The 22,065-nt window shown below is 49.3% G+C and overlaps 1 protein-coding gene across 1 annotated transcript in view; it reads left to right on the plus strand.

The window, feature by feature from the left end:
* Positions 1 to 2,588: 2,588 nt before the first annotated feature.
* LOC114008151 (rho GTPase-activating protein 32-like) overlaps positions 2,589 to 22,065 on the plus strand; it is a 60,965-nt gene continuing 41,488 nt past the window's right edge. Inside the window, exon 1 of the mRNA XM_027772696.1 lies at positions 2,589 to 2,753. Coding sequence (XP_027628497.1) covers positions 2,746 to 2,753 — 8 coding nt within the window. The 5' untranslated portion in view covers positions 2,589 to 2,745. The remainder of the gene's footprint in view (positions 2,754 to 22,065) is intronic.

Raw genomic sequence — 22,065 nt, forward strand, 5'->3', positions numbered from 1 at the left:
TTTGGCTGATACTTTAAATTTAGCAATACTAAGAGATAATCCTGTTCAAATTATAATACAAGAGTTAAAGCCTTTTATATTTGGCTTTGTTTTTTGAATGTTTTTGTGCTCTTTTTTGAGAGGGCAGATAAAAATGAGTGCATACTGACTGTCTTTGTTGTGAGCTGAGTGGGTAAACAGAGTCCCTTTATCCTCCGTTCCATCTAATGGGGATGCATTTTGACCTAATGTTCCAACAACTTCCCGATGTGTGTAAAACTGTTTCAGATGGTTCTAAACAGTAGTTGTCCATCTTAGACATACTTTACGTTCTTTATTTGTCAATTGGGTTAATAACGTTGGCATTAAACCAGTCTTACTTATTGCCTGCCTAATGGGAGTGTTCTGTAGAAGATAAAAAGTAGGGACTTTGGGGGCTAGCAGGGGGCATGGGGTTAAGGCACTGGACCCCACTTGGTCAACTGCACGGGTGGTTTGAGTCCCAGAGCCATTGGCCTGAAAATCACAGCAAGCGCACGTGTGTGTGTGTGTGTGGGTGTGTGTGTGTGCGTGTGTGTGCGTGTGCGTGTGTGCGTGTGCGTGTGTGTGTGTGTGTGCGTGTGTGTGTGCACGTATGCTCAAAATCACCAGGGGAGAATGGAAGAGGAGGTATTGCACTGTAGCATGGCCGGCACCCTAGGGGGTGGTTTATCTTTCCCTCCCTCCCTCCCTCGCTCTTTTCCCTGCGAGCGCACTAGCACTTGTGCTGTACAGCAAAAACAAACAAACTAGGGAGTTTTAAAAAATCCCCTTTATATCGTTAGGAATTAAAAAACTCTAAGAGAGTTAGAGTGATTTGAAGATAATACAGTATAAAGTATTTTAGAAATTAAGGAAAAGCTAAAACCCATTAGGTCTATTTTAGTTCTATTAAGTCTGGCATGCTTAATTTATTCTTTATAAGTAAATATTGCTGGGACATTTTGTCAGATTTACAGATTTCCTCTCCATTTGTGTGTGAGGGGCAGACACCATTTCCCGATTTATATAAAGCTGCATCTCCCTTTATCATATGGGGACATGGCAGTTCCTAAACTCACAGCCACAAGTTTAGTTTTACGAGTCCTAGAGCTTGAAGGTTTTTCCTTGTGAATGTAACAAGAGGGGTTGCTGTATGCCATTGCTGCACGGGTGGTTTGAGTATTAATTGCTATTTCAGTATGCCTCTAGCATATTTTCAGTGGCTTTTTTTTTTATAAAAACAACTGTGCCATTAATATGCTGAGACTCATTTAGTGAGTTCTTTAAAATTCAAATGAACAAAGTACCTCCCCATTGTCTGCTACTGGTAGGGAGTGTTCAGACAGCCACTTGTTTAGGGGCGTTACCTGGAAACCCCACACTTGCATGCTTGCCATAGGCAGAGGGTGGGGACAGAGAAAACTGGGTGTTTACTGCTCTTATTTATTTATTGTTCGCATTTCTGTCTAATCACCACGTGGCCAGTCTTCTGCGAGGACAAGTGAGCCCCTGTCATCAGAGCTGCTCCGTACAGACCCGCTCAGGGGTGGAAAGAACATCTGAAGTGAAAGAAAAGTTTCCGAAAAGCCCTCATTTTTTCTTAGCTAGATTAGTGATGTGAAAAATACTGTGGTCTCTTCAGTGTTTCAGGGCATGAGTTTTGGTACAGGAGAAAAACATTCCTGGTTAAAGGATTTGGTGAAAGCACTCGTGGTTTGGAAATGTTTCTGAATGACTGAATTTGGTGAGAGAAAATCTGGGATGACTTTTCTTTTCTTAGGGAGATGCTTTCCCTTGATTCCATCCGGCCCACACCACCTCACACCCTGGACTTCAGCCCTGCTCCCTGCTCCCTGCTCCCTGCTCGGCCTTTGTTCCCCTCTTTGGCTTGTTCAGCTCTAGTTCTGCCTATTCTAGGCTATTACAATTACAAAACGAAGAAGTGGAACCTGTTTTCTCTGAGGACTGTGGTGCGCAGCCCTGCCCAAGGCTCCCTAAGTTTCTAGTAGCTTCTTCCACCTTCTGGGAGCGTCCCCCGGGGACTGCCCTGTCCCGCACTGGCAGTCTTGTCTCCCTCCTGTCTCAGTCAGGCCAGCGCATGGGGCCTCTGGTCCCTGTTCCCGGAGGAGGTAGCAGCATCGCTGCCATATAACCCTCCTTTCGGATTCATTATTGGTTAATTTTTGGGGAGTAACTCTTGCTTTGATTCATTATTCAGCTCTAATCATAGTATTTTATTGTGCTAGAATAGATTTTGGAGGTTGCTGTTAGCACAGGAAAGTGTAGGCATTTATTTTTAAAATGGGAGCTTAAGGTGGACAGCTTAAACAATTCAGCGCTGGACTTTCATGCTTAAAGAGTAAAGTGCAGAGATAAAGCAGTGGTACTCGAATTCTAAATTCTGCTAAGGTGTTTATCAGTTATAGAATAAGGAGCTGATGTTTTGAGGCTCTTTTCTGTTTACGGTAAATTTCATAGGTTTGCGATTTCTCATCTAGGGATAGTCATTGTCACATTTTAAAGGGAGAACTTTTAGATTTATGACGGTGTTAAAGCTTCTAATAAATTCCTTCATGTTTAATCATGTACAGTTTGTATGACAGAGAAAGATAAGGATGAGGAAAACCCCGGGAAGCCAAGTCAAGGCTTCCAGCAGTGTTAGAAGGAGCCTGAGCCATGCGGTGAGGACTCCCAAGGCTGTGTCTGCTGCTGTCCTGCGCGTCCGGCTGGGATTTCCATTCCTTTATGCCCAGGTAAACAAATTATTTTATTCCACAAAGAGATTTCATAACGTAGGGTTGCAGTGTGAACGGAAGGCCGTGGCCTTCAGCTGTGCAGTGCTGCAGGCCCCCATTGCCAGGCGCAGTCAGGGCAGGCCTCACAGCCCAGCTTGGCGCAGGAACGGGGACAGAAGTTTGTCTGTAACTACCATGGAGCGGAGGACAAAGACGCCAGTGACCTCTGAACTAGTGGCTGTGCATCTGAACGAGGAATTGTTTGAGACTGGGAAAAGCTGCCAGTAGGCTTGGGATATGCTTTCTCCTTGTTTTCTACAGAATTGTTGAATGACCCTACTCCAGAAAAACAAAAAGCCAAAACACAAAACATAACACAAAAGCTTAATTGGAAGAAATTCTTCCTGGTTTTTGAAGAATCTCATGTCTGCACAGCAAAATCTAATTAGATATTCATATTCCGAAGTGACAGTCATTAAAAATATCGGCTCCCCTTACAAAAATGGCAACACTAATTGCTGGGTTTGTGCAGGGAGAGGCTGGGAGGGGCTGGTCCCTCCCTCCGCTGCGCTGTGCTCTCTCTGAGCACTGTCTTCAAGGCCTTAGTGGTTCAGAGGCCTCAGTATCTGGGTCATGCTAATCCTCCGCTTTCTTTTCACATTGTTTCTTTTGCATTGTTTAAATGTTGCGCATTATTTGGTGAATGACACTCATAAATAACTGTCAAGTGAGTGAGTGAAGTAATACATTCAGAGGAGCTTTGTCTTTTGTGTGAGAAAGTAGGAATAATGGTATCTACAGTACTTTTTAAATCCTCTTTCTCTCCCAAGATGGTTAGTGAAAATCTAGTCGCCTCTCTCAAAACGGTAACGCCATAAATCCAGCATCTCTTTTCGGGTCCTAAAATAGCGCAGCCTTTGTGTAGACCTGTGCAGCACTAGCCAGTGTTCAGCTGGGTCCAGATTACAAGGCTTTATAGCAAATCTGTTGTCCTCGGGAACGGCTGAGGAATCAATGCTAATCTTTCCATTTTGGTGAAAGGCCGGCTCTGGTTTATTTTCATATTTCTCTTGCCCACGGTTAAAGAGCCCGATGTCTGCTCCCCCGCTCCGGTCAGCGATCGTTCGCGATCACACCGCGTGGTCTGTGCGGTCAGTGGTCAGCGCCGTAGTCCGGCTCGCAGGTTCCGCTGTGTCGCAGAGCTGGCGCTGGGCGACCTGGCGGCATCGGACAGCCTGCCTTCACTGGCAGCTTTGCCTGTTGGTGGCGGGGGTCTGTAGGAGCCGAACGGCAGTGGGCACGAGAGGAGGGATGGGCTGTTTAACTTGTAAATATGCGTGTGTGAGCCCAGTACCGGTCCTCAGAAGTTTAACGTGAAATATTAGCTGGCTGGCACTGGGGTAATTTTGTTCATCGACGCACAAGGAAATCAGGAGGTTTAGCCGTGGGTCCTGATTTATCAGCTCCTTGTGAAAAATCGCAACTTCTGGCGCCGTGGCGCGGCGGGGAGGGGATTGGAGCCTCAAGAGGGAAGTCTGGCGGTCAGGGTAGGCCTGGGGACGGGGAGCTGGGACACCGGGGCCAGCCTGCAGGGACGCAGAGCAGGAGGCAGGGCAGGGTCTGTGGCATCAGAGCGCTCCTCAGGTGGAGGAGACGGCTCTCCGTGAGGGGCTCACAGATTTAAATGAAATCAGAAAAATGAAAAACCCACCTACCACAGGCTACTTCGTGTGTCTGCTCTTCGGATTTAGCGTCGGGTTATTTTAGCCAGTTCCCCCTGTGCTCTGTACTTCGCCTGTTTTACCTTTGGCCGTCATAGTTGTTTAAGAGGGAGCAGACGAATCATGGCAGAGGATAGAGACTGTCTCTGACAGAAGGGTTTACCACATAGGACGTTTAGTGAATTGAATATTCCCTTTCAAAAAATCTAATGTGAATCGTGCTAAATGACTCTTTTAGTCCAAAGTGGAGGTTTTACGAACCGTCCGTTTATGACGGAACGTGGTCTATGCAGAGGTTAGAGAGGACTGAAGCACATGGAAGACAGGCTGCACCCGGCGTTGCCGAGGGGGACACGCGCATCCTGGTGACTACGCACCAGCAAAGTGCCACTTTACTGACTTTTATGAAAAGCCAAAGCCTAAGTTGATTTGGATGAATGGTGAATAGTCTTTGGGGCAGACTGAGAATTCATTGTCCATTCTGAAAAAAATTTGTCAGAAAATTCTCTGTTTAGGATTTAAGAAGTTCTATTGTTTTTTTTTTTTTTTTTTTTTTTTTTTTTTTTTTTTGGTTCATTATTAACTTGCTACATCTAAGAACTGAGTACTTTAGAAAACTTACTGAATTTTTTTTGTGTTGAACAATTTTTGTATAGGGCACAGGTGCTCCACATCAGAGAGACAGAGAGACAGAGAGATAGAAAGTGAGAAATCACCCCCTGGGGGGATGGCCATGCCACAATCCCTTCTCCTCCATGCTCCTCGGGATCTTGGCTATGCACCATGCACACCGCCGAGTGTGTTCCAAGCCACCAGGTCCTGGACCCTTAACCACAGGGGGTCACAGAGTAGTCCAGCACCTTAACCACTGCAAGTCTTACCAAACTTTTTTCTCATTTTCTTTTCTTTTCTTTCTTTCTTTCTTTTTTTTTTTGGAGCGTTTTTTGCTATAGGGCATGTGCACTTGCCAGACAGAGACATAGAGACAGAAAGAGAGAAATCAGCCCCCAGGGGGGATGGTCACGCCGCAATCCCTTCTCCTCCATTCTCCTCTTGGGATCTTGGGCATGCACACACATGTGCCCGGCGTGAGTTTTAAGCCACTGGGTCCGGGACGCGAACTGCGGTCGACTACGTGGGAATCCAGCGACGTAGTCATTACGCTAACTGCTGGTTCCCTCTCATTTTCTTTTTAAAACATGGAAATTGAAATCTGAAAGGAGGACAGGCTGGGCCTGTCTTGCAGCTGGAGTGCTGACAGACGGTGGCCAGGCCCGGCCCACGCCTGTCACAAAGCGGGTGCCTTTGCATGCTCCTCCTCTGGCTAACGGCACAGAACTGCCCCGGGGAGATGCGAGCAGTAGGGGTACCACAGCGCCCGACACGGCTAGGGAGAGGTGCCTGGTGCCTCTCTTGCCCCTCTGCAGTGAGCGCAGGTTGGTAGGAGCAGGAATTACGGTGAGCCCTCCCAGCCGGCTGCCCGCCCACAGTCCGGGCGTGTGACATAGACGATTCCAGGTGACAGTTTGGGAAAGCCTTTCTGCATTCCTCTTCCCTTCTGCCCGGAAGTTAGACGCAAGGACGAGCTATGAGATCTCTACCCTGGAAGTCTCTCAGGAAAGGGAGAGACGTGTGATCTCGGCCGTGGCGTCCTTGACCTGCCTCTGCACCGCTGGTCCCTGAGAAGAGTCAGCCCTTACCGTAGCTGGGCCCGATTCCGCCTTCCTCGCCCGCATGCCCGCAGCGCCCGTAACCCATGTCACGTCCACGCCCATCATGGCAGATTTTCCGGGGAGCTGGGTTCTTCTCAGTGCAGTGCGACAGGGACTTGATTTCATCTCAGATCCCGGGATTTTTAGAACTGCTTCTCTCTTTTAGACTTGATTGGAGCAGCTGGGTCTCCAGCTGGAAGGGTCTTGGTTACTGCTGGAGAGCTGAAGGAAATGCACAGAAGTATTCAAAAATAGGCATTCGCGTTTCCCGCTGTTTCATCCTCTCTCTCCTGCCCAGTCCTCCCTGGCTTCCTCATCTCGCTCTGTAATCCGAATTGAAACTGCAGAGCTCCTTCCGAACGGAGAGACCTTCCAGGTGCCACAGCACGATTAGCAACATCTGGGTTGTCCAGGACAGGAATCTGATTGGCTGCCCTCCATCCCAGGGGCAGCTGTGGAGACTGGCCTTTTTTAAGACACCTACTCACGTGTGATTCACATGCAGGGAAAGCGCATGGATCATACATGCACAGGCCTGTCACTTTTCACAAACCAAGCACGTGTCTGTACCCAGCATTGACCGTGAAACGAGGGGCCTCCCGACTGCGCTCATCGGTGGCCAGACTTCTGACAGGAGAGGTGAGCTTTTACCTGTATTTGTGTGTGTGCGTGTGCGTGCGTGTGTTGCGGCTTGCTGGAGGGCACTTGCACTTGCCAGAGAGGGAGGAAACACTCCCGGGAGAGCGTGATCATGCCGCAGTCCCTGGTCCTTACCTCCCCATCTTGCTGGGACTTTGGGCACATGTGTACATGTGCCTGGCATGTTCTTTAAGCCTTTGGGGCCAGGACTCAAACTGCATGGTCAGCCAGGTGGGGTCTAGGTCCCTTAACCACTTAGACCACGGGGCCGACCGCGGTTTTTATGTGCTCGTCCTGCCTGGGCCTCCCTGATTGGTGGGATTACGGGTACCCACCAGGAGCCCGGCCTTCAGGTCGGACTCACCCGGACCTCCCATGTGGTCTCAGCCTGCAGAGCCCTGCCTTAGCAGCACAGCACCACCGCTCTGCCGCATTATCCAGAACACGCTCTGCTCGCCGCTGCCTGTGAGACCTCTCCACGCTGTCGTACTCGTATGGGACGAGGAGTGAGCATTCCCAGGCTGCGTCGCCCACTGTGACTGTACCAGCCTACCTCCTGGTGGGGGCATTGCAGCTCCAGTTTGGGCTGTTGTGAATCTGCTGCTAGAAACACCTGGATGTGTCTGGGTAAACGTGTGAGCATTCTGTGGGGGGATCCCAGGGTGACTGGCTGGGTCCTGGGCTGTTGGCCATGCATGAGCGTCAGCCTCTGCCTTCCCTCCAGTACGGCGTGTTGTCACCGTGAGCTAGGCATTGTGCCGGCGTGTGTTTCATGAGGTGCTGGTTCCTGTCTATTGAACATTTTTTCTACTGGATTGTTCGTCTTTTCTTATCATTTCTGGGAGTCCTTTTTATGTCCTGGATATAGACTGTGCATCCTTAATTGAAAATCTGAAATAATCCAAACTATGAACGTTTTTGAGCACCGGCGTGCCGCCACGAGTGGGAGCCTGCACACTGGGCTGCGTGACAGGTGGCCGTCAGAATTGTATTGAGTTACTTCTGGGCTGTGTGTATAAGGAACACGTGAGACATCAGAACATTTCGTGTTTTAACTTGGGCCTCAGTCCCAAGGTATCTCATGATGTGCAGATATTCCAGAATTAAAAATAATTCTAGGGTCCAGCAAATGGCGCCATGGTTATGTGACTGACCGTAGTTCCAGTCCCAGACCTAGTGGCTTGAAAATCATGCTGGACATGTGTGTGTGTGTGCACGCAAGATCCCAGGACAAGAGTGCAGAAGAGGTTGTGGCGTGACCATCCCCCTGGGGACACTGTCTCTGTCTCTCTCTGGGGAGCATATGGGTCTTATGGCAAAAACCTCTTTTTTTTGAAAGGTCTTTGTTGTTGTTGTTGTTCTTTTTTTTTTTTTTTGAGAGGTTTTTCTTTTGCTATAGGGCGTGTGCGCTCTCCAGAGAGACAGAAAGTGAGAAATCATCGCCCAGAGGGGATGGCCATGTCGCAATCCCTTCTCCTCCATTATCCTCTCGAGATCTTGGGCATGCATGCACATGCGCCTGGCGTGAGTTTTAAGCCACCAGGTCCAGAACTCGAACCGCGGTCGACTACATGGGAGTCCAGTGATATAGCCATTATGCTAACTGCTGGTCCCACAAAAACTTCTTTTAAAAAAAAATACAAATACAAAACACTTTTTGTCCTATGCATTTCAGATAAGGTACACTCAAGTCATCTTAGTTTTTGTTTCTTGTTTTTCAGACAGATGTAATATCAATTTCTACTTTCTGGGTTGTTCTTTACTCTTGTAAGTGTCTTTTGAGAGTAACTCTTAGCATTTTAGTTGCATTAGTCCAATTTGTCATAATTTCCTTTAGGGCTAGTGCTTTTTGAATACTGTTAAAAATGCCTTTGCTTACTCCGACGTCATAAAGATCATCTATATTTTCTTCTGTGGAGCTTTATAACCTTTCATATTCAGGGCTGCTTCCATCTGGGATGGCTTTCTGTGGAGGTGTGCGGCGTGGTCACGCCATCTTTCCCATATGGGCGTTTACCCGAGTCAGCGACATTTACGAAAGCGTGCCCTCCCACCGGGTGCCCACGTCGTCGGAACTCAGGTAGCTGAACCTGTGCGGGTCGCTTCTGGGCTCTCGTTTATTCTGGTCTGGCAGTTACTGTCCTAATTATTCTAGCTTTATACTGGCTTTGTTACTGTTAAGTTCTCCAGCTTTGTCTGCTTTTAAAACAGCCATAGCTACCCGGGGGTTGCCAGCTGCCCAGGGCTAATACTCACTTCACGAGTCCTCTTGCTTCCACCATCTCTCCACGGCTTGACGCAGATATTGGCAGTACTTCACTTAACCACCAGAACCCAGTTAGGACCTCTGACCTTTCACTGGATTTTCAGATTTATTGTGTAAACAAAAATAATTTCTTGGTACACACACAACGCATCACATTTAAAATCGGTGTTCGCTTTTAGCTTGAATCACTGCAGTGTGCAATAATCAAATATTTAGTTCAAATGTGTGTATTTAATCGCACGATACTTAATTTTCTCATTTGTAAGAAATCAGCTGTTTTGTTTACCATTACAACCAGCTCTGTAGATACTGTGTTTGGGAATTAGTTTGCTTCAAAAAGATGAAACAGGAATCGGAAACAAAAATAAGACCGAATCCATCTGGAAGCATGAGTCATTTGTGCACGACATTCAAAGGCAGGGCTCTTTCTTAGAGACGGCCCGGCACCATGGCCTCGAGGTTCTTAGCCTGTTGTCTTTTCCCCTCCCATGGCACACTGACTCAACTTGGGGGAGCCACAAGGTTTTTGTTATTGTTTTATTTTTTGCCAGTGGTCTTGTGCACTCACGGGGGTGAGAGAGAGAGAGAGAGCGCGAGTGAGCGAGCAAGCATCCCCACGGGGAGTGATCACATGGCAGTCCCTTCTCCGTTTCTCCCTTGTGTTGGGATTTTGAGGACCCGTGCGTATGCACCTGGTGTGTTTTTCAAGCTGTTAGGTCAGGGACTCAAACCGTGCAGTTAGCTATGTGGGATACAGCCACTTTAACCGCCATGCCACAGGCTGGTCCTGTAAGGCTTTCTTTTTTTTTTTGTTCTTTTTAGGTTTTTGCCACAGGGAGTGCATGCTCACCGGAAGAGAGACAAGACAGTGAGGGAAGGTGAAGAATCACCCTTCAGGGGAGATATCCACACTGCAGTCCCTTCTCCTCGATTCTCTTCTTGGGATTTTGGGCATGCATGCACATGGCCCAGCATGGTTTTCAGGCTGCCAGGTCCGGAATTCAAACCACGGTCGGCCACGTGGGGGTTCAGCACTTTAACCACCACACCACCTGCTGACCCTGGCCCCATAAGGTTTAAACTAAAAAATCAGGTCATTGGAAAAGTCATGTCTTATTTTTCACGTTTTTCTATGCAAAAGTGGGTCATGACTTTTCCAGCGACCTAATAGCTACTACTTATTTTCAGAGTGACCATTTATAACTTCTCTCTCGGGGGAGCGGAGGGGCAGCAGGAAGAGGCTGTAGGGAGTCTGCTAAGTGCAGGGACGTGTTCTAATCCCCACACGGTGCCTGTCGTCACACAGGGCGTGTTACTTAGAACAGGCGATTGGGAAACTGAAATGCATCAACACTTTAAGAAGTCTGGGATAACTTTTCGTACTTTCCAAGAGATGGGGCCGAACCATCATAGACCTGTGTGCCCCGGGCTAGGTAGCTGTCTTATCTCCTCCTCTCCATTGATGAATGGAGAGCTACGCAAGGGCAGGGGCCACTGCTTGATTTAGCAGTTGGGACAGAATATGAGCTAGTCGCATGAGACACCCATCACAGTCTCGCTTCACCCACTTGCGTTCCCTTACGCACAGAGAGCGCCCCATACAGCTGGTTGTGGGCGGCCACTCTGCGTGACCAGGTCAGGGCGTCATTTTGCCCCAAGATCCCGGTGACAGCGTGTACCCAGTGCATGCTGATGTTCAAACATTTTGTAAGCGCTGGGCATTAAAGGTGACCCAGACCGCATGACTTCTCCACTGTGGGATTTCGCAGCCAGGGTTGGATTCTCCATGTTCGTAACAAGTCTTCCTTGTACCTGGTGAACTTGCACGCTGGTCACAATATTTGATTGCGTTCTGAAGATTCGGGCTTTCTTCTTCAGTTAAATCTGAAGTTCCTAGTATATTTTAGTATCAGATCTTCACCTATTACGGGCTGTGCTCTCTTAATCTGTAGTTTAATGAGTTGTGAGTAATCTAGCTGGACCTAGCCTTTTGCTTTCTCTGTGCGAATCATACTCGAGTTGGAGATATTACGGCTCTGTCTGCGAATGCTTGTGGCTATGAGCCTGAAAATGAATGCGAACCGTGTGCTCCTTCTACACCGATGCATCGGGTATCTTTGTTTGAATCCTTTTGTACATTTCATGTGACTTTATTTATTTATTTATTTATTTATTTTTATTTTTATTTTTTGGAGAGATTTTCACTATAGGGCGCGTGTGCTCGCCAGACAGACGGAGAGAGACATAGAGACAGAAAGCGAGAAATCACCCCCCAGGGGGGATGGTCACGCCGCAATCCCTTCTCCTCCATTCTCCTCTCAGGATCTTGGGCACGCACGCACACGCGTCTGGCGTGTTTTAAGTCACCGGGTCTGGGACGCGAACCGCGGTCGACTACGTGGGAGTCCAGCGACATAGCCATTACGCTAACTGCTGGTTCCCTCATGTGACTTTCTTAAGACAAGATCCTAAAGTAGAATTCTTGGTCAAAAGTAACATTTCAAGTCCCTAGATATATACTTACAACTAAATCAACTTTCAGAAAGATCCATTTAACCTACAGTAACAGTGTATGAATCCCATCACATCACTTTTGCCTTTTAAGGAGTTATTCATCCAAGTAACAGATGCTAAAAAGTTATAGTGAATGCTAAAACCCCGCCTCTAATTTGGGTTAGATCCAGAAAATACCTAATAATTTAAATCAGAAAGTTGTGGCTGTTTGTAGCTGTTGGTTACGGAGATTCTGCAAATGTAGATCCGTCTCCTCTTACTCGCGCTCTGCTAAGTCACCCAGCAGTGACAGTGACAAGGTAACGACGCGGACTTTTGCTGCCACTCCCTTCCTCAAGTATCTCTCCTCAATGAATGACATGCTCCAATAACCTTGACGTGGAATACGGTTCTGTTCAGTGAGTCACTTTCCATCAGCTTCCATCACACAATCTCACAGTAGTTTCACTAAGAAGGAAATGTGCATCTCAGTGTAAAACCACATGGAGGAAAACTGCACCCTTATAGAGATAAGTGGGCTCTGTAAGTACGTGAAAATGTATCCATGAAAACACAGAAAGCTACATGTCACGTGCTCAAATGCAGTGTTTAAACACAACTACGTTTTCTTTTTCTTTGCAGAGATTTTCGCTATAGGGTGTGTGTGCTCTCCAGACAGAGAGAGACATAGAGACAGAAAGTGAGAAATCACCCCCCAGGGGGGATGGTCATACCGCAATCCCTTCTCCTCCATTCTCTTCTCGGGATCCTGGGCACACATGCACACGCACCCGGCGTGAGTTTTAAGCCACCGGGTCTGGGACGCGAACCGCGGTTGACTACGTGGGAGTCCAGTGACATAGCCATTACGCTAACTGCTGGTTCCCAACACAACTACGTTTTTAAAAGTACTTTGTTTTTCCCATGAGCAAGAGCAACAGAGAGAAGACCCGCACCCCAGCCGGCTCCTAGGCCTCCATTGTCCGCTGCCCTGGATCCCAGGCGAGAGCGTGCCTTGCGTGTTCGGGGGTTCTCTGGCCGCGAACCAGAACCTCCCCAAGGGAGGGCTGGCACAAAGGATCTCATTCCCACTGACCCGCCGTGCCTCCGCGTGGCCCCTACATTTTAAAATGATCATACTGAAACATCAGTATATGAACTACATGTGTTTATAACCCAGAGGTCATCCAAGCGACAGAGCTGAGCACACTGAGTTAGACGGTGACATTCCGTTACCACGAGGGAGCTGGGGTGGAGAGGTGCTTTCGCCTCATGTCGCCCTCACCACAGAAGATGGCGTAAACCCCTTACAGTGTAGCACCAACCCCGACCTGCAGTGCTCTCCCGGCGGCCTTCCCACTTCGCTGTAACTCACCATCGGCCCAGCCCCAGCTGGACGGCGTTCCTCTCGGCTGTGGTCGCGTCGAGTCTCTGACTGCAGTGAGAAAACACACCTCCACCAGGATCCGTTCTCAGAAACGCTGAAGAGCCCTGGCGCGGTGGTGCGGGCGACAGGGACAGTGCGGGTGGCAGGGGTGCCACTGTGGGTCCTGACAGGCTGCAGAGTCACAGCGAGGATCATGGGGAGGATCCCGTCCAGGGTGCCTGCCGTGTGTGTGTCTCCATCCCAAGAAATAAACTGTAAGAAAAGAGAAGAAACCAGTTAAGAGGCAGCAACAGTTAGCTAGTTAGGAGAAGGCGCCCCTGCTCACTGCTGGCTTCAGGCTGGCACCTATGCTGAGATACTGTTCTTGCTTCCTAGTTGAACTGGCAAGCTCTGTCCCTGTCAGGGGATTCCAGCTCATCAAAGGTATTTGCTGAGTCTGAACAAAATAGTGACCCTTTAGAAGTCGGCTATGGCTGTAGCAAAGGAAAGCACCGTGGGAGGAAGCGCGGGGCGGGTCTCCAGGTTCAGCTGTCCACGAGGGCAGACCCAGTGCAGGTGCATTGCAAACCACTGTGACGTAAGCTTGTGCTAAAGTAAGAGTATACATTAGCAAGTGACATAATGCCAGCATGCCCAGAGCTAAAGGGCCAGTATGTGTCAAAGAACCACAGGCTTTTCAAAGAGATTTTTGCCTTAGAGCACATGCCCTCATTGGGGGAAGAGAGAGAGAGAGAGAGACCAGGCAGTGAGTGGGGAAGTGGGACGTCAACCCCCGGGGGGTGACCGTGCTGCAATCCCTGCTCCTCTATTCTCCCCAGATCTCACATGCCTGGCATGAGTTTCAAGCCACCAGGTCCAGGACTGGAACCGTGGTCGGCCATGTGGGAGTCCAGTGATGTAACCGCTCTGCCATCTGCTGGCCCAAGAACTGCAGCCTTTCTGGGAGGTGGTCTCCCTTAAACCCCGCTGGCAGTGTTAAACCGCACAAGCCTCCTACTTGGCAGGCTCCAGCCTCATTCAGGGCCAGACTAAACTGCACCAGGGATGCTCCTCCGAGTGCCACATGGGCGCGTTGTTCTGGCCTCGCCATGGAGGAAGAGAGTACATCCTGACAGGATGGTGAGATGGAGGGAAGGCACCGCAGGGGCACCGGAGGGATGCTTCCTCCTCCTCCTCCACTCTGGCAGGCACACACAGGAACTTAGCGGTATTTAAGAAGAGTAAATCCTGTCGGTGAATAAGCACATAAGCTGTGTAACTAGGCATGGCCGTAATGTGTGGGTAGCCCAGTACACAAATTCTTGCTGTTTGCCATTGTTATAATTTGGATGTTTGTCCCCTGAAGGTCCTGCTTGGAATTGGGCCCTTGGAAGCAGTGACTGAACAGCAGTGATTGGATCAGGGAAGTTCTACCGTAGAAATAGATTAACGCCATCCTGGGAGAGGCCGAGTGAGTTCCAGCTCTCCTGAGAAGGAGCTAGTGGGTTGTCAGGAAAATCTGAAGCATTTTTTTCTGTTTTTCTTTGCGAAAATTCATCATAACTTTTCTGACAGCCCAGTAGTTATTGTGAGAGTGGCTGGTTTTATAATGTAATAAAATAGCTGTCTGCAGCTCTCTCTGTGCCTCGTGGTATGTGCTTCTGTCACCCATGTCGCAGGCTGGACAGGTGCAGCTCCACCAGAATTGTGAGTCCAATAAACCTCTGTTTCTTTAGAACTCACCCAGTCTCAGGTTATTTCTGTTAGTTATCGAACAGCAGACTAAGGTACCAATCCATGGGAAACAGCGTAGGTGAGGAACATTGTATCGATATATCGGTGGTTCTGGGATGTGCGTGCACAAGAAGGCATTCAGTCAGACTCCACGGCAGTGTCTGCGGTTGGGGAGGAGAGAGGCACCCTGCAAATCTGGCTTGACTTTTCACAGTGAGAGTATATTCATAGAATGTCTGCAAGTAAAAGAGGCTCTCCGAACTTGAAAGTCTATTTTGTAAGGAAAAAATTCACTAGGATGTAAGCAGTTGTCCTCTCTGTAAGGTAGGAGTTCTGATCCTTTTTCTTCGTAGTTTGCTGTATTTTCCAGGCTTTTGGTGATGAATGGACTTTTTAAAAAACTCATTATTATATACCTTGTAATAGCCAGGAAAAGTGGTAAACTTTTCTGAAAGCCAGAGTTATGGCGACGCATGCTTTCGAGGCAGGAGTACCTTGACCCAGGTCCTGGCTCTCCCTCAGAGCAGCTGTGACCGGGTCCGTTGCTTACTTTTCTCACAGGGCTTCTCTGAGCACTAAATGAGATAGGGCGTTTGTAAGCTGTTAATTGCTTTCCTTCTTGCCTTTCTCTTTAGTGCCATAGTAGTTAAAACTCTTCAAAAGGGATGAAACCATTAACACAGACACAAATGTATTAAAAAATTAGGTAGCTGAAAATATTATGATATGATAGTCCTGCAGTATTTTTGAGAAGGGACAGAAAGTGAGAATTGCCACTAAAGCAGAAGAGAAGGGTGGGATTTCCCTTCTGGGGGAGGAGGCAGGCTTGCGGGCTCGCTCTGTGGGAACCACTCACTGGTCAGCAGCGGCATGGTTTTCTAAGTATATTTCTCAAATGTCCTCCACAGGTTCGCCCTGGTTCAGCTTCGGCATGGTAATTTTTGTAAAGCTGTGCTGTAGATAGATTGCTGTCTTTGTCCATCATGACTGTAGGTACTGGGAAATCTAAATGCTCAGGGTCCAGGCCAGTAGGTCTTGCCATAGTTATTCAAACTGTAAAATAAGCAATCTTCACTAATTTCAGAGGTTGTGTTTTGGTGACTTAAGATAATTGGGGAAAGCGGATACCAGCATAGCACCCCTATAGCGGTGGGGGGCACACTCTTCTTGCTCTTGTTTGCTGGAAGGACAGTAGGGAGCTGGAACTGCGCTCCCCGTTTTGCAGAGGTAGGAGGAGGAGCAGTAACTGATAGCAGGCAATGAGCTCAGAGGCACATGGGGACCCAGTTCTGCTGCTGCACTCGGAGTGCCAGCATGGCCGCCTCCTGATGTTTTCATAAAAAGAAACTGTTGTTTTTTGAAGGGCTAGGGTTTGGTGGCTATCAGAGGTATTCGCTACCCCATGTATGTCCTTATTTAGCCTTCTGGAATGAATCAGTGCGATCTCGTTTATGGCTATCTTTTTTCTTACAGTTTTTCCTTGAATTTCAGCCCTTCAAGAATCCCACATATTGAAAAAGAGGTTGGGATAGATTTTCATGTGGTAGAAAATGAGTGGATGCTGGAAACCACTCTGTGTGACTGTGAGTCAGCAGCCGCAACTCAGCCGGGCCGCGTGTGGCAGGAGTCTCGCCATTAACACTTCAGTGTGTCTCTCACGGACACGGGGGCCTTGAAATTGATCCCGCTTCTACTCTGATCCAGACATTGTCCCTTATTTCATATGATTGGTTTTTCTGAAATGCTGAAGATCTCCCCGGGATACATATCCGCTTCGTCTTAAAGACTGGTTAGTGGTCACAGAGAGCGTGCGTGCGTGTGTGTGTGTGTGTGTGTGTGTAAGTAGTAACTTTATATGCATGTGTATGGCATATATTAGGTCGTTGGGAAAGTCATGACCTTTTTTGCGTAGAAAAACAGAAAAAAATCTCATGGCATTAAAAAAAATGAGAACCTAATTTATACCTTTCCCTCCATCCCTTGCCTCCTCAGGATTTGGGGGTGCACACACACACGCCTCGTGTTTTTTCAGGCGACTGGACTGAAATCGCAGCTGGCCACGTAGGATGTGGCTCCCGTCTGCAGGTCTCAGCTACTGTGCTGTGGGCCGGCCCTGGATCTTCACGTTTACCTTGCCGTGTAGCCACGCGACCGTCGTAGTTAGCACGTCGTCTTGTGCTGATTCCCGAGCCTAGGGCTGCTCGCTCGAGTGTGTCGTTTATCTGGGGAAGCCCGTTACCCTCCCGTCTAGTCTGCACATTATTGTCACCCTGTAGCACGTCCGCTTGCTGTGAGCACAAACCCGAGTGGTGGTGTGCTGTCCTCTCTTGGTGTGCTCCCTGACACATCAGAGAGGAAGCGGACTCGAGGCTCCAGGAGGGCAGCCCGCTTCTGCTCTGTTCACTGCACTGTCCTGTACAGTGCTGGGCACACAGCGGGCTCCTGAAAAGCTGAGGTGTAAGGTTTGGCTCAGCACAGTAGGGCAGAAACAGCTCTGGGTGCAGTTAGCTGCAGCCGAGCCATCGCAGGACTGACGGGGCTGGGGGCAAGGCAAGGAGATGGACCGTTCAGCTAGGCTTTTGGTGGCAGTGTGGGTGTCGTGGTCTGTTCTTGCATTGCTGACAGATACCCATGTCTGGGTTATTTATAGAGAAGACAGGTTTGCTTAGCTTGTAGTTGGGAGGGCGGGCTCCAGGGGCCAACCTTTGGGGAGGCTGAGCAGAATGGCTGTCTCTCCAGCTGCCTGCTCTGGTGCCCTTTCCCCTGTCCTAAACACACCAGGACTCAGAGATAGTCCCACCCCCACCGAACTGAGCACACCCAAAGACCCCAGCCTTCACCCTCATCACATTGAGTTTTCAGCCCTTCACCCTGCTGCAGCGGCTGGGCACATGAGCTTCGGGGACATGTTCAGACTGCGGCAGAGAGGAGCTGCTGGCCGTGGGGCTGTGTGAAGCCTAGCTTCCAGGCCCTGTGATGTGAGCTCTGTACGTGTCGTCTTTTTAACCTGTAGAGTGAAGCAAGAATTTAGCGAAGGTCAGAAGGCAGGACAATGACCAGGTTCGCCTGGGTCAGGGAGGCTGGGGTGATGGGGCCTGGGCACTACCCACACAACCGTTCCATACAGAAGTTGTTGAAGTGTTGGTGGAGCATAGGGTGTTTCACCTAGGTTTTGATTAGAAGTAAGTTTCAAATTCCAGTTAATACTTTAATCAAAGCAATGAGAACCTACGCATAAGTAAGTTTGGAGCTCGTCCCGAGGAATTCATTCTTGGGGTAAAATGCCGTGACGGGTGCCCGACGGTGGTGCAAAGCAAAAGCGTGGTGTAGGCCAGTGCACATGGGCGCTTGGCAGAGTGTGCCCAGAGGGATCAGCAGGTGGCATAATGGTTATGTCACTGGACTCCCGCACAGTTGACTGTGGTTCAAGTCCCGGATCCGGAGGCTTAAAACTCATGCCGGGTGCATGTGCACACAAGATCCAAGAGAAGAATGAAGGAGAAGAGACTGTGGCATGGCCATCCCCCCTGGAGGGTGATTTCTCCCATTTTTGTTTGTTTGTTTTTAAAACAAGCTCGGGCAAGCTTTATTAAAGAACAGTGTGGCGTGATTTACCTTCCAGAGGTCTGTCCGGGCGTACTTCTAATGATACCGGGGTCACCTGGGTCAGCGATAGCCAGTGTGCGTGCCCTGCAGTACTGTCCACGTGCTGCGCCCAATTCAGTATTATCTCTGTAGTGAGGGACAGAGTTTTGGCCAACGTGGCGTAGTACTCTACTTCAGGTCTCCTCAAAGCTGGGCAGTTGCTGCTGACGACCTACTTGGCCTTGCCTTGTCTGGCCGTCTTCAGAGTCTGCTTGTACCCCAGGACGGACTTCCCACTTTTCATAACAAGTTGGAGCTGAGAGTTGATGGACTCCAGTGACTTTTTTTGTCGTCTTGGCGGTCACCATCTTCTTGTCTTAGGTGTGGGATGGCCCCCAACCAAGAGCAGCCACCAAGATGGCCAGGGAGCAAGAGAGCTCTCACTTTCTCTCTCTCTGTCTCTCTGGCGAGAACATGTGCCCTATAGTAAAAATCTCTCTCTTAAAAAAAAAGCATAGGGAACCAGCAGTTAGCGTAAAGGCTATGTCGCTGGACTCCCACGTAGTCGATCGCGGTTCGCGTCCCGGACCCGGTGGCTTAAACTCACGCCGGGCATGTGTGCGTGCGTGCCCAAGATCCCTAGAGGAGAATGGAGGAGAAGGGATTGCAGCGTGACCATCCCCCCTGGGGGGTGATTTCTTGCTTTCTGTCTCTATGTTTCTCTCTGTCTGTCTGGCGAGCGCATGTGCTCTATAGCGAAAAAAAAAACTCTCCCAAAAGAAGCATAAAGGAAAGAACACGCCCAGAGACCTCTCCAACTGCATGGGGGCATGCTGAGCACAGCCGTGCCCACCGTCTGGGGCCCTCTGAGGCCGGGGTGGACTGCTGTGTTAGGACGCTGTTGGGAGTGCTGTCTGTCTCTTGTGTTCACACATGGGAGAAATAAATAAAACAGGTAAAGAAAATGCTGTTCGTTCGCCATCGTGGAGCATTAAGCTTGCTTCAGAAGAATGCAGGACTTTCCTAGCTGGTAGGCTGGGTCAAATACACCTTCAGTTTCCTTTCAGCTGGGCTCTATGATTTGATCAAACTGACTATAATTTTGAGAGAGAATGTTTTTTTATTTGCCTTTTATTAAATACATTTAGGGTTCACTTAAATCAAAGATAGCCTACATGAGGAAAAGAAAGATTTCCATGAACTCAGTTTCACTTTAGGATCCATAGAGGAACCACCCTTCTCTCTCGCCTGTGCTTGGAGTATTCTATTTGTAGTTACTGTTTGAAAACATTTCCCCCCCTTTTTGCTGTTAGAAGAGTTTTTATCGTCCAGAAGGCAGAGGTTGGAATGCACAGGTTGTGCTTATAAACTGTGTGATGTTTTAACGTGTTAAAAATGCTGACATCAGAAGATGAATAGAGAACTCCTGTGTCATACATCTCATGTATTATAAAAGGTGGTCTTTGTTTAGTGTAAAATTGGAAGATGAAATCAATTTTTTTTTTTTTAAGAAAATTTCTTTGAAGGCAGATGAATACAATTTGGAACATTTTTCTTCTGGAGGAAGTATCCTCAGAATACTTGTATTTTTCTTCTCCTTTGTGAGAGGTCTCTTTAAAATCCTTTGAAAAAGTTCATAGGTTACTTTGAAGTCATGAAACAGGAAGTGTGAATGCATAAGACGATCAAGCTATGAATGAACATAAGCAGTTTAAAATCTCATCACCATTGGCAACTGGCTTTGAATGATAACTGGAACAGGATCTGCATGCCACTGACATTTTGTTCTAAAGACAGGGCTTCCTGCTGCAGGTCTCCTGCCCCAGCCTCCTGGCGCCATAACAGATGTGCACCCCCTCACCTGGCTCTCTTCTACCCAGGCTCTGGCCATGCTGCCTAAGCCAGCCTCGAACTTTCACTTCAGCTGCCTCGGCCTCCCAGGTGTTGGGATTGCACTTATGCCACCGCAACTGGCTAGACCAGGGACTGAACCTGGGTCTCCCAGGAGATCCCCACTGCAGAGCACAGCAGAGTGTCCTGTAGCGCCAGGACTGGGCTAGGACTGCGACTGGGTGTGTGAGAGTCCAGCATCCAGCCACCCTGCCACCCGGTGGCCATAAGTCCACCATCTTAACACCTTTTGCAGATTCCATTTTTCCTTTGTTGGAAGAGAGGTTTTTTAGTATAGGACACATGCGCTTGCCAGAGAGACAGGGAAACACAGAGACAGAAAATGAGAGATCACCCCTAGGAGGATGGCCACGCCGCCACCAGGTCCTGCACTTGAACTGTGGTCATCTGCATGGGAGTCAGTGCTGTAGCCATTGTACCATCTGCTGGTCCCTCATTTTTTCCTACCTTTCCACACAAAAAAGAACGTTAGCGATGTCGCGGTACCTTGTGTCTGTACCCTTCAATTTACGTGTCTGTTTTCAGTTTCTAAAGGCCCGGCTGCATTAGCACGTACTGGTTGTGTTAGTTGGCAGAAGGGAGCCACGTGAGACCCAGGTTTGATTCCTGGCCCGCCCCAGACAGCTAAGTGCAGAGGCAGGCCCCCGGGACCTGGCTGCTTAGGAGGCCAAGGCAGGAGGATTGTGACATGTGAAGCCCCGGCTGGAAACCATATCCCAAAGTTCATGGATCGAATGTAAGCCGTGCCTCAGGGACTCACATGTACTTCTTACATACGTGGTTCATGAGTTCCTTGTAACTCTTAGGTGCTGCCTTCTTCATTTTATGGGCACGGAAATAAATAGGGGCATTAAAAAAAGAGTACATGAAGCTGTAGGGTGATAACTAGTGGGACGAGAGCTCAGGCCCAGGGGAGTCTCACGCCTGCCCTGCCGCTCACCGCTGCGTCGGGCCGCACGCCTGCCCCCTGCTCACTGCTGCGTGGGGCTGCACGCCTGACCCCTGCTCACTGCTGCGTCGGGCCGCACGCCTGCCCCCTGCTCACCGTGGCGTCGGCCTGCATGCCTGCCCTGTGCTCACCGCTGCGTGGGGCTGCACGCCTGCCCTGCGCTCACCGCTGCATTGGGCTGCACTCCTGCCCCCTGCTCACCGTGGCGTCGGCCTGCACGCCTGCCCTGCCGCTCACCGCTGCGTCGGGCTGCACACCTGCCCCCTGCTCACCGTGCATCGGACTGCACTCCTGCCCCCTGCTCACCGTGCATTGGACTGCACTCCTGCCCCGCCGCTCACCGCTGCGTTGGGCTGCACGGCGTCCTCTCCTCGGGCTTCCCAGGTTTCTCCAGGGACATTTCTTTCGGATTTCTCTGCCAAGATGTTTCTTTCGGATATAGTCTTCAAATACACAAAATTGACCTTTGCAGACTCAAAACTTTTCTTCCAGTCTGTATTAAAGCTAGAATAGACTTGTGCAGTGCTTTCATCTGACTTGACAGAAAACACAGAGGAAATCTGAACTCCTTCAAGCATTCGGGGCCCAGGAGATGGGGAGGAGTTAGTGTAGAACAGCCTGCCCTGGCATGGCCCACAGGTTTTCAGTCCTTGTTCTGAGGCCTCGTGTCGTACATCTCAAGGAATGGGTATAAATAAGCCGCTTTGGCCCTCGTGAAGAACTCAAGTCAAAGTAAGCCCGGGTAAGGGCTGAGTTAGGCTCTGTGGGACTTGGTCGCCTCCGTAAGGAGTAAGGAGTACTCGTGGCAAAGGACGTGAAGTGAGATGCATGGCTGGGGGGCATGGCCAGCTGGGAAGGTGGCTTCAGGGAGAACTGACAGGGAGTTAGGGGTGCTTGCCATCAGAGTAGCCCCGGGCGGAGGTAGCTGGAATTGCTTGAATTGGAGTGGCAACC

This window comes from Tupaia chinensis, unplaced genomic scaffold (assembly GCF_000334495.1).
Source record: "Tupaia chinensis unplaced genomic scaffold, TupChi_1.0 Scaffold000292_1, whole genome shotgun sequence".
Lineage (NCBI taxonomy): Eukaryota > Metazoa > Chordata > Mammalia > Scandentia > Tupaiidae > Tupaia > Tupaia belangeri.